Genomic DNA, 12,494 nt, shown 5'->3' with positions numbered 1-12,494 from the left:
AAGATCCTTAAAGGATTACGGCCTGCCAGGATAGAAATATCCGGGTGTACAATATCAACTCGGGGAAACATAGCAAAACCTTCGAAGGATCTATGGGTGATGAGGGTTCCAAATAGCCTATTCATTGACTTTCCTTTTGATTAAGCTTTTAGTGAGGAAAAAAAAAAAAAAAAAAAAACAGTCAGACAGACCGAAAAAACTTTTAAATTTGGTACCTTGTAGTTTTCTCTTATTTACATGTTGCGTGTGGTATTAAATTTGTAGCTTCTTCTATTTACGAGAGAAAACTTTGACTTCCAGTGGAAGAGAACATTAATGTTAGTCACGCTATTGCTTTTCTTCACATAATGACATCAGTCACCATCGTAACAAGTTGTCAGAGCATTTCAAATCCGTAAAGCTTTTTTTTTTTTTTTTTTACTTGAAGAACCGTTTTTGTGATAGGTAGCCAAGCTATTTAACTTCAAAAACCTTTTCGTTTTTACCTCTTTTGTGATATTCAAATTTGGATTGCCACTTTTAAGTCACTAGTTAATTTTCTCTTAATTAAACCTTCTATTTTATCAAGCAGTTTATTTATGATTTAATTTTTTATCATCCATCTTGAAGCAGTTTATGGTTTGATTTGACCTGTATGATCAGATCTGCAACCAGATGGTTCCTTTTCGTCCGTCCCTAATCCTTGAAATTTTAAATCCATCAAATTTTCCAGACCCATCGGCCACCTCCTAGTTTTCTCAATGCAGAAACTTTGAAATCACTTCTGAACGACGAAATATCGAAGCAAGTAAGAACCATACAGACCACGGTTTAAAATGACCTGCGAAATGGACTTTGATAGAATGTGAATTTTCATTGCAGTTTTGTGTCAGTCATATTTGAGGAAGGCTGAGAAAGAACAGCCATTTTTTTGTGCTATTAGCTACTGAAAAATGGCCCGTCTTTCTTAGACCTCATTTCTTCCTAAAGGCTAGCTAAAAAAGAAAAAAAAATATTGTTCACATGAAAAGGTAAAAAATTAAAACCTGATATAATCAGTTTTGTGTCAGTCATATTTGAGGAAGGCTGAGAAAGAACAGCCATTTTTTTGTGCTATTAGCTACTGAAAAATGGCCCGTCTTTCCTAGACCTCATTTCTTCCTAAAGGCTAGCTAAAAAAGAAAAAAAAAAATATTGTTCACATGAAAAAGTAAAAAAATTAAATCCTGATATTAAACCAATTGAAAATTCACAGTACTTCTGTCAAGTGGCTTTTTATCGCAAAACAACTTCTCCAAATCTGTACTTTCTTTCATACCTCATGTCTTTGCTTTTCACCTCATCGCTTGCATGCTTAATTTCAGATTTATGTCTCCAGCCATATAATACCAATTGAAAATTCACAGTACTTCTGTCAAGTGGCTTTTTATCGCAAAACAACTTCTCCAAATCTGTACTTTCTTTCATATCTCACGTCTTTGCTTTTCAGCTCATCGCTTGCATGCTTAATTACAGATTTATGTCTCCAGCTAAAGTTTACTATTTCAAGATTACTGATTGAACTTTCGTAATTGAAATAGGTACTTGTGTATTATGAATTTCAAGACAAGACAAGATGACTGATATATTTTCTTCTTCAGCCTTCTATCTGCTCTGTAAAGACTGCCGCAATGTTCGGACTCGTCGTTGGAAATTCTGTTTGGATATTGTTTCTATTCCTCTTCCAATGCTCTGTTTATTTTTGCATGTAATTCAACTTTCTTTTAAATTGTACAAAGAATAAGTCGTGAATTCACGAAAAAAGATTTTTAAATAAGAGCTATGAGCTTACATATTTCACCGTAGATCATTTCAATGCTTTCTGATGCTTGAAACAGATCCAAGTAGGTTTCTGGTGAAATGGGAATTCATAGGACTAAACATTCACTGAAACTACCTTTATGCTATTTATTTCTTTACTTGAAGTTACTTGAACTGAAAAGTCAAGCAAAAAAAAAAACCTCGAAAAGTCAAGCAAAAATTAAATTAATTTATTCTGTACCAAATACATAAGACCTTGTTTAGACTGCGGGAGTAAAGGGACTTTTCAGTCTCATTTCGGCAGTATAAACAGGGTATATTCTATTCTATTCTAAATTCCAAGAGATATATATTTCTAAATGACCAGTTTCTATTAACCCTTCAGTCATATTTCTTATTTCTTAAAAGACTAGTTTCCCCTTTAACCCTTTGATCATTATTTCAGCCTCACTCCATGAAAGGTACTCTTCATTTACCAAAGAATTTCGAGTCGGAGAATCACCGAAGTAGACACCACACGGATGACAGTTCTCTAGGCAGCTTTAAATATGAAGTGAGTTTGTTTTTATTGTTTGTTTATTTTTTTTTTTTCTCTTCCTTTTTCTTCTTCTTGTCTCTCGTCCTTCTATTTGTTTTTCTTCTTCCTCCTTCTGCTTCTTGTTCTTTCTCCTCCTCCTCCTCCTCCTCTTCTTCTTTATACTACTCGAATATGACTAAAAAATTGCTTTACCCCAGTAGTGGGCTAGTACTTTTTAATTTCATTAGTCTTGTCAAACTCCTTGCTGATGATAAAATTCCATACCTCGCCTCAGCTGGGATTGAACCCACGCCCTCCTGACAAGCATTTAAGTATGCTTAACTCAATTTAAATTCCTCCTTGTTTTCTTGTTCAGGATATGGAGAGTACAGAGCATGATGGAGATGTAGAAGATTATTCAGAAGGAGAATCTACCGAGCCAGAACCTAGACATGATACGGTATACTTCCCCGATCAGAGTGAGGAGTCTGTGAGGTAAGAAATAGCTGGGTTTCTATTTCTATCCATCGCATAACATGAAAATTCTGTATACCTATTACATTAATTTCGAACCAAATCATTTCTTTGATGGGGGCCTCGTAGGAACCCCTTTTCTACTGTTCATTGAACCATTGGGAGAGATATATATATTTTTATTTTTTTATGCTTAAGCAGTTGTGCGACTACTAGTCCAATATTTCGCCATAATCATTTATGCACTTCTGGTTTTTCAGCGAATTCCGAGTTAACGCTTTAGACTCGGATGAACATCGCGTCGTATGAAACAATCCAAGGCTCGGCCTGTTAGATTACTGACGGCATCTCTGCATAAGTTCTCCAGTATATTAAACAAACACTTCGTTTTCTGCATACTAATCTATTTATCTCTGGTTTCCAGTGAATTCCGAGTAAACGCTTTAGACTCGGATGAACTAAGGAGATCATCGCGTCGTATGAAACAATCCAAGGCCCGGCCCGATAGATTATTGACGGCATCTCTGCATGAGTTCTCCAGTAGGTCTGTATCGGGAAGTCAGGACAGTGAGGACGAGGAAGATGAGATATCCACGCCTAGCGCTGATAATGCCGACAAGAGTGTGCTGTCCGCGTTTAATCAAAGGTGAGAAGAGTCAATTGTTATTACTATTTTTTTTTCTTCTTACAAATTCAAAAGATTTGGTTACCAGGCATTTTTCCTAGAACCTAGAAACTGTTTAATTTTCAAACTCTTCAATGGCTTTTGAAAATTAGACTGATTAGACTCTTTTTACAGACATATTGATGAATATGAATAATTTTATTGTTGGACACTGAGTTGACTGTTGGTTTAAACAGATTTTTACCCGGTTTATTCGTAGGAACGTTTCAGGTCTTTCTTAAAAAGAATATCTGGGAATCTTTTGATTGACAAACTTAACAGTTCAGCAGTCAATCCGTTCAATTCTCAAAATGTTATTTACTATTAATTTTCAATGTCAATTCATTAATTCATGATCATGTAATTAATGATGATATAGATTCATGAATGATTTAATGTTCACTATGGTTTCAGTTCGGAGCACGTCAATCTGCTAGGCCAGCGCGAGAAGTATCTGAAGAATACATTTGAATCTCTGAGTGGAGCTGAAGATAGTGCCAAGGATCTGGCCGGTAAGAAGAAGAGCATATCGTCCCAATATCATGGAGTTACCACCAAGAAGTTAAAGAACGATCCTGAGACGTTGAGGAAGAGAGAGGAGTTGCAGAGAAGGATAGAGGAAACCAGGAAACAGCTCCAGAGTGTAAGTCAATTTTATTTATTTATTTTTTAGATGTAATCTTGTGGGGAGCCGTTTTATCGCGTAACGATGAGAGCTTTAGGCGTTTGTTTCGTAGCATACATACTTGATTGAATTTGTGTACTAGCTTTTTTTAAAGAGTTTTAAAAAGCATGCTGTGCCTGAAAACCCCTGGATTGCAGCTGCCTTTATGTGATTGTAATGTCTGTTGCAGGTGGGGAACAAGTCAAACATTAGGTGTAGTCAAAGTATTTCAGATCTCAGTCACATTCAACGCCCGCACAAAACCAAACATTCCACGCAACATAAACACGAAGCTTCAGCCAGCTCAGGTAATCCCGTGGTTGTGGATTCGAGAACATTTGTCAGATCTAAACGTAAACATAACTCTGATAACTGGTGTGGGATTCCTTCTAACTCTAACCCTGTCTCTAACACACAACTATCTAACACTCAACCTGGTAATAAATCTAATCGTTTCTCATACAGCTTCTTCATCGATATCAAACAAGCAGATAGTAACTGTCAGTTGGATAATGTTGTCAAGAACGAGTCTCGATCCATGGACTCTCTGGATGGTGTGCTAGATATGCCTCATGATTCGGAAGATAATTTCAGTTCAGACTCGTTAGAAGATAATGCTGAAATGTTGTGGACTATACGAGAACCGCGCAGGTGTGTTAGTGAGCATGAAATCCTGGGTGGATCACAAACAAGAAGATGTCATAGTGAAGAGAATATACTGAATGATGATACAGAAGGTAATAATAGACATAGTAGTGCGAGCTTCTACATATGCCTCATGATTCGGAAGATAATTTCAGTTCAGACTCGTTAGAAGATAATGCTGAAATGTTGTGGACTATACGAGAACCGCGCAGATGTGTTAGTGAGCATGAAATCCTGGGTGGATCACAAACTAGAAGATGTCATAGTGAAGAGAATATACTGAATGATGATACAGAAGGTAATAATAGACATAGTAGTGCGAGCTTCTATCTGCGCGCGCATAGCACGGAGAGTGGCCTAACAGATGAGAGTGAGTATCAGTATCTATTCCGACAGAATGAAACATGTAAGAGTACAGAGAGTATACTTACTGATGTGAGCAATGATTTCAATGTGGCGTCAGAGATGTGCTATGAGGAACAGAAGAAACCTGTATTCAGAACAAGAAGTCTACAAGATACCAGTCAGAAACATATCAACAGTAGAAATATATCTGTGAGTAAGGAATCAGCAAGTGTAGAGTCCTCACCACAACTCATAAGATATTTCGTTATACAAAAGGAAATAGGATTCACGAGTCCTGTGAAGAATTGTGCCATCTTGGAGAAACTAGTAGAAACCAACACAGAGGAGGCCATTACGAGGAATCATTTCGTGAAAAGTCACACGTTTTATAAAGAAAACAAAAACCTACACCTGCCTGCCAAACCTCGCACTGAAATGAAACCTAAGAACGAGAGTTTCTTCATTCCTTTTGATTCGAACGGGGAGAAGAAGATGCCACCTGAGGCCTTATTCAAAAGACTGACTAGTAAACCTGATAAGCTAACTAAGGAAAACCATCCGGTAGTCACACACAAACCGCCCAAACCTCAAGTGAAACTATCCAAGATGAGATTCTCAGCGAAGAAGAAAGATATTCAAGCAGAGAGAATCAACGAGATTAAAATGAAAGTTACTCAGTGGACTAAATCTAATAAAGAAAATACGTCTGAACCACCAAGTGATATTGTTAAAACTCAGGAAGATGAGGCCCTTAAAGAGAACCATGCCGCTCAGGAATTCAAACAAAACAGCCTAGTTAACAATATCAAAATGCCCAATGTTCGATTGCTGTCTCAGAATTTTGAGAAGCAAGAGTTAGTCTCTCAGTTACCAGGTTCTGGATCTTCTACTCCTGGTACTTCATCTTCCTGTAATTCTCCCAAGAAATATTGGCAGCCTAGAGCCCAGCTGATGAAACGTCTTCCAAACCATTGTGTCCTGCCTTCTAAATACCAACCAGGTATTAAGTAGACACTGCTTCCTATTTTGTATTTATCTTCCAACTCCATTTGTTATTGTTGCTTCATTGTCTTTCGTTATTCGCGTCCCCTGTTCGATATATTATTTTGATTGATTATTATTTATTAGTTGTCCATTGTGCCATTTATTTTCTTACCTTTAGTTGTTACCCAATATAGTCATGAAATGTAAATACCCTTTATTTTATGTTTCTAGTTCCTCTAATGTACATACCCTTTCGTTTTTACTTTGCGTCCCCTGTTCGATATATTATTTTGATTGATTATTATTTATTAGTTGTCCATTGTGCCATTTATTTTCTTACCTTTAGTTGTTACCTAATATAGTCATGAAATGTAAATACCCTTTATTTTATGTTTCTAGTTCCTCTAATGTACATACCCTTTCGTTTAATATTTGTTTTAAAGTTGTCGTGGTGTTGTATAAATTTTATGAAGTTTGGAAAAACGCTGTAAATCTTTGAAGCTAAAGTAGAGACAAATCCACAATTTTCACCAATCTTCTCTGAGGCTTGTTATAGAATTCAAAAGGTTTGGTGTTCAAGGGCTAAGTTACCTCTGGTTTAAGGGTTAGGGTGTAAATATTTTTAAATATTTGTTTTAAAGTTGTCGTGGTGTTGTATAAATTTTATGAAGTTTGGAAAAACGCTGTAAATCTTTGAAGCTAAAGTAGAGACAGTTCCACAATTTTCACCAATCTTCTCTGAGGACCTTGTTATAGAATTCAAAAGGTTTGGTGTTCAAGGGCTAAGTTACCTCTGGTTTAAGGGTTAGGGTGTAAATATTTTTCAGCGCCAGAGTTGATGTTTTTAGGTACATTTTCCATCATCTAACCTAGCCAATCTTGATACAAAACCTGTTACCATACCTTTTGGCATTACAATTGTCTGTTCATTTTGAAGATGGATTTATGTCTGTAAATATTTTTACTTGTACATAATATGTGTTAGTCGTATGATTTTACTAATGGCTACTAATTTTTACCAAACACTAACAGTATTATCATAGCTTCCTAATACGAAGGTAAAGGGTTGTCTTTATGAAATTCAATGTGTCCTATTTCAATACTCAATTCCAGAAGGTATAAATTTCCTTTAACTCTATTTTTACCGACTGAAAAGAGTCCATATTTTCAGTATTATTTTTTTCACCGTAGATCATTTCAATGCTTTCTGATGCTTGAAACAGATCCAAGTAGGTTTCTGGTGAAATGGGAATTCATAGGACTAAACACTCACTGAAACTACCTTTATGCTATTTATTTCTTTACTTGAAGTTACTTGAAAACCAAGCAAAAAAAAAAACCTCGAAAAGTCAAGCAAAAATTAAATTAACTTATTCTGTACCAAATACATAAGACCTTGTTTAGACTGCGGGTGTAAAGGGACTTTTCAGTCTCATTTCGGCAGTATAAACAGGGTATAATATTCTATTCTATTCTAAATTCCAAGAGATATATATTTCTAAATGGCCAGTTTCTATTAACCCTTCAGTCATATTTCTTATTTCTGAAAAGACTAGACATTATTTTTCGTTTTATGCTATTATTTCAGTATGTTTTGTGCACAATATGGAATAAATTTACCCTCCCTGACTTACCGCACTTTTTATGACTCCATTGGGGTGTTTAACAGTGAAACGTATTAAGTGTCTGTTCGAATCGCATAATATGTTGCCTTTCTACGTTTACTAATCGCTGATTCAATAGATCTTTCAATTCATATTCAAATTTCAGTAGAAGCCCTCTTTGGAGTGATAGAAAGTGAGGATGTACTGTTCTTTGGTTTTGGACTTTGGTGTTGGTTTATTTGATATGGCATGTTCTTAGTAGTATTAACTAATTTTAGAATAGTAATATTTGAATTAGTGAGGCAATAAAAACGAAATGCCATTAAAATCAGGAAAACAGGAATCAGGATGGATGTACTCATCTGATAACTTCCTTGAATCGATGATCACAAGAGTTTCAAAAAGTATTGAACCTCGTACTCTGTACGGAACTTTTGAAACAGACTGTTGCTCACGGCAAAGACAATAATGTAATATATTTTAAATAATGTAATATAATATCACACAAATTTGTGTAATATTGGTTCTACTCAATTGAAGAAGGGGGGGAAGGTGAAAAACAATGTTATCAAATAATTTCCTCAGGGAAGATTTCGTAAACGGTAATTTCGGTTCAAATTACAGGTTTTAAATTAACATGATCTGGGCCACACTGAAATTAAATCAATGATTGGCCTTTGTTATTTCTTTGGTTAATCATTGATTAATTTTGCTACTTAATTGATTAAGTTTGTTGATTAATCGATAGGTTGCTATGTGCGGTCCTGAGCCGCACATAGCAACCAAAATTTGATAGCCCGCGATTTTTCAAATCTGTTGTGCGTTATTTGTCCGATTTGAATGTTGATCTCTGATCGTACCATCATATTTTTAATTTGTTACGATTACCATCACTTCCACAAAATGCTATAAACGCAAGGAAGCTTTGAGTCAACGGATTTGTCCATTATTTTTATTCATTTATTAGTATTTTATTTTTCCCCCGTTTATAATTTGTTGCTCTTTTTTGTGCATGGTTGTGTTTTCATTTGATGTAGTTGAAGATCACTTGTCTGGCAATATGAGAAGATCTTGTTCACTGAGTGACTTAGCAAATTCTACCTCCACACCTAGCCGAGTGCACTCCCATGTAGCCAATAACTTATCAGGTAGGAGTTTACTTCAGTAGTGTCTTTCATGTTTTCACTCGATTTTCATAGCTCCATAGAAGACAACGTACTTAATTTTCATGTATCCTCCTTAGAAGTGGTTGTAGATGATGATCCTATTACTCTATTCATTTCTTATGACCGAAACCATAATCCGAGTTGACACTGGGTTTGAGTTTAACTATTGAAGCAATCTGATTTTTTGATTTCCAAGTTTTAACCAAAAAGATTGTTTCATCCATAAAGGCATTGTTATACATTTTGTACTTTTTCATGGAAATATTAAGAACGACCTGGGGTCGAAGGTGAAATTTTTGGGGTCTAGGTAAATTTATTTTTTGGATTTTCAAATTTTTTGGGCTCCATTTAAAACTTTACGGTCTTAAGTTGGGTCATTGATCGCGATGTAAAAACTATTTGGAAATGTACATACCTACTGCAACAACCAGGGTTTTGGGGGGGGGGGGGTCAAACAAGGGCAAATCCTTGAGGGTTCTATTTACTTGAAGGATCAGTTCAACTCTCTTAAAGTATCCAGGTTAAATCACTTTATTTAGTTAACAGGACTGAGGCAGTGACTCCTAAACAAGAGATTGCTGGTTCGCATCCGAAACTTTTTCATCCTTCATATTTCGTTTTAGTGGGTAAAGAGACTTTTAAATGGGGTAAAGGGACTTGTTAGTCTTATTCGAGCAGGATCAACAAGATATATTTTCGTTTTCTGAAACTCATTTAATTTTTTTTTCTCTCTCTAGGTCCAAAACCCAGTCCCCGCACTTCTCAAAGACCAAAGCTACCCCCTAGTGCCATGACCAGAAGTAATTCCGTCGGAATATTACATCAAGTAAGTTTGTTAAACCAAGTACAAGTCAAAAAATTGTATTTAATATTTAACTTGAGTTTTTCATTGCCAGCTTCCGGTCTGAAAATATTGGAAAGCCATTTAATGGTGCTTTTCGGTAATCAGTTCGATGGTTAAAACCTAGAACGACAGGTTTTTGGCATTTGACACGACCTTCCAAAGATATCTCAGAAGCCCATATCAGATAATCGCTGATGATTACAAAAATAAATAATATACGATTTTACTGTGGCAACTCTGTACCAGAGTATTTCTTTAAAAAATTACTTCCCTCTTCAGAATTCAAATGTGTTTTCCCTTTTGTTTCAGAGCGATTCAGAGAGTGATCTTAGTCAAAAAAATAATAAATTTAGTTCAAATTCAAGAATAATGAGGCCGACTATTTCATCGCAGAATAAGATGAGTACCAACACCAAGGTGAAGTCCATACATAGGCGCGCCATGACCAGTTCTTATTCAACTAGTAAGTAGATAAAATTAATCAAAGTGTTTGTTGTATGTTTTAAGGCTTAAATCTTTTAAACTCGACGAGTTTTAACTCTATTAGATTGCAAAGAAAACAAATATGTACCTAACAAAACACACGAAAGTGATTTATATTATTTGTATTCATGAAATTCAATAGTTAGAATGGATCTTCACAAGTTACCTAGTCTTCAATCAGGGATTTGGCATTTACTTGGTTTTAAGTTTGTTTGCTCCGCGTTAATTCCGGAACGCTTTGTCCGATTTTGATTAATTTGGCAAAAATATTCAACAGACAAAGAAAATTTTCCCATTGGATCTCTAATCCCTCAAAGAGATACGAAAATTTTTGGCGTTCCTATGAATGCAGCACCTCAATGGGATTTTAGGAGTGTTGTAACAATCACAATAAAATAAAATTGAATTGAATTGACATTATTGTGCTTTATAATTTGATTCTATTTCCAAAGAAAATTTTCCCATTGGATCTCTAATCCCTCAAAGAGATACGAAAATTTTTGGCGTTCCTATGAATGCAGCACCTCAATGGGATATTAGGAGTAATGGTAGTATTTTGTATTTTATCGACATTATTGTGCTTTATAATTTGATTCTATTTTGTTCTTTCTTCCAGTGGCCATCCATCAAATAGGAAGAGATGATTCTAGTTCTGAAGAATTGCCTGACAAATCCAATCTAACCAGACCTAGGAGTTCTAGTATAGATCGATCCAAGTAAGTAACATCAATAAAAATAGGTAACTCCAATGAGAAGATGAGAAATGTAAACACAGTGTTACATATAATGGTCTATAATTACTAGGTAAGAACTTCTAACTGGGCTTTTGGAGGGTTTATAAGGGACATTTTTCGTTGTAAGTTCTACAAGTGACCGAACTTGTGCGAGTGAATTTCACGAAAGTGAAATACTAATAATAATAATAATAGACTCTTGAGTGGAAGGTAACCACTAGGTGAGGTTAACGCCGGAGGCGTTCTCTACCAGCTAACCCTTAGAGCTCCATTATTATGTGGTCACACTCTCAAATAAATGAGGATAAAATTCCATACCTCGGCTGGGATCGAACCCACAAGCTACCTCCGTGATCGTCTAGAATTCCAGATATCACACTAGGCTCCCGATTTCCGGCAGAGAAGGTTCACAAATAATTAGCGTTTTACATTAGATTAGATTATGTTTTATTGAATATCACTCTATATTTGTTTTGTTTCCCCAGTTTCAATTCAACACATCGACGGAACCCCCTGGGTAGGAGCGGTAGTGAGCGTGATGTGTCAGTAAGGAGTAGACAGAGACTAAGGCCTTCCAGTATGGCCGAACCCAACTATGATGCCACCACGTCCAGTATTGTAGATGTTAAGAATGCTCCAAGTAAGTTCCTTTTAGTGTACGTTAGTAGAATGGGAAAAGGTTAGGAAGAAGAAGAAGACCTATACCCTGTTTATACATTATACTGCTAGAATGGTGCTGAAAAGTCCCTTCACTTCCGCAGTCTAAGCAAAATCTTATGTATTTGGTATAGAATCAAACAAATCATAATTTAAAAACGCTATGTGCCGTTTTTTGTCGCCGTACGCCGTAAAAAGGGGAAACATTGTACCACATATTAATGCATAACCCAAAATCATTGTAACACGTGTTTGGCATTTTTACCAATTACCTACCTAATTTCACAGGGATGTGCACACCATCTCTAACTGTTGGTATAATGGACTAACTTGTTCTAAGCTGACAGTAGCACTACTTATATTTACTTAATTACTTACTTCAATATGTATTTCCATTTGCTTTCCAGTTTCCCAACAGCTGATTGCCTCCATGGCAGAACAACTGACCAGGGCTGCTGACAGCGTGGTTCAGCTTCACAAGAGACTAGCCGTCGAATCCTTAGATCAAAACGCCAAGGGCAATCTACTTGAAGATCTCCAGGGAGCCATAGGCGAAGCTCAGAACAAGTTGAAGTTCCTCAGCACTAGCGCTACGGAACCGAATGCGGGGGAAGATGGAACTAACGCTACTCCGGGGGAGGAAGATGTGAAGTCTATGATGCAACAGTATTCCGACATGCTTGTCTCGTTAGTACAGCAACGTATGCTCAGTGAAAACAAGTAGACAGGTATTTTTCTTGTGGGATTTGAACCGATTTGTCCTCTTTTGAAGCACATTTCCCCTCCTATAAAGGAAAATACAGAAAAACCCACCTTTAACTATCCCATGCACTAAGCATTCCTAAATTCCTGTCCAGCCTTGGAAGCCAGCAGTTCCATTGTAGGAAAATATTGGGACGCGCGTAGGAAAATGGCCTAATGGTCAATGTCCTGA

General features: G+C 36.3%; 1 protein-coding gene across 1 annotated transcript in view; it reads left to right on the top strand.

The window, feature by feature from the left end:
- The window catches only part of LOC103507220, a 56,294-nt gene that overhangs the window by 41,189 nt on the left and 2,611 nt on the right, over positions 1-12,494 (top strand). Inside the window, exons 13-25 of the mRNA XM_026822141.1 lie at positions 713-787; positions 2,225-2,332; positions 2,673-2,791; positions 3,195-3,416; positions 3,849-4,077; positions 4,289-4,661; positions 4,868-6,097; positions 8,714-8,824; positions 9,580-9,668; positions 9,996-10,149; positions 10,786-10,885; positions 11,389-11,543; positions 11,968-12,280. Of these exons, the coding sequence (XP_026677942.1) occupies positions 713-787; positions 2,225-2,332; positions 2,673-2,791; positions 3,195-3,416; positions 3,849-4,077; positions 4,289-4,661; positions 4,868-6,097; positions 8,714-8,824; positions 9,580-9,668; positions 9,996-10,149; positions 10,786-10,885; positions 11,389-11,543; positions 11,968-12,280 (3,278 nt within the window). The remainder of the gene's footprint in view (positions 1-712; positions 788-2,224; positions 2,333-2,672; positions 2,792-3,194; positions 3,417-3,848; positions 4,078-4,288; positions 4,662-4,867; positions 6,098-8,713; positions 8,825-9,579; positions 9,669-9,995; positions 10,150-10,785; positions 10,886-11,388; positions 11,544-11,967; positions 12,281-12,494) is intronic.

Source organism: Diaphorina citri, unplaced genomic scaffold (genome assembly GCF_000475195.1).
Source record: "Diaphorina citri unplaced genomic scaffold, Diaci psyllid genome assembly version 1.1 scaffold298, whole genome shotgun sequence".
NCBI classification, from domain to species: Eukaryota; Metazoa; Arthropoda; class Insecta; order Hemiptera; family Psyllidae; genus Diaphorina; species Diaphorina citri.
This window is presented reverse-complemented; position numbering and strand designations above follow the sequence as displayed.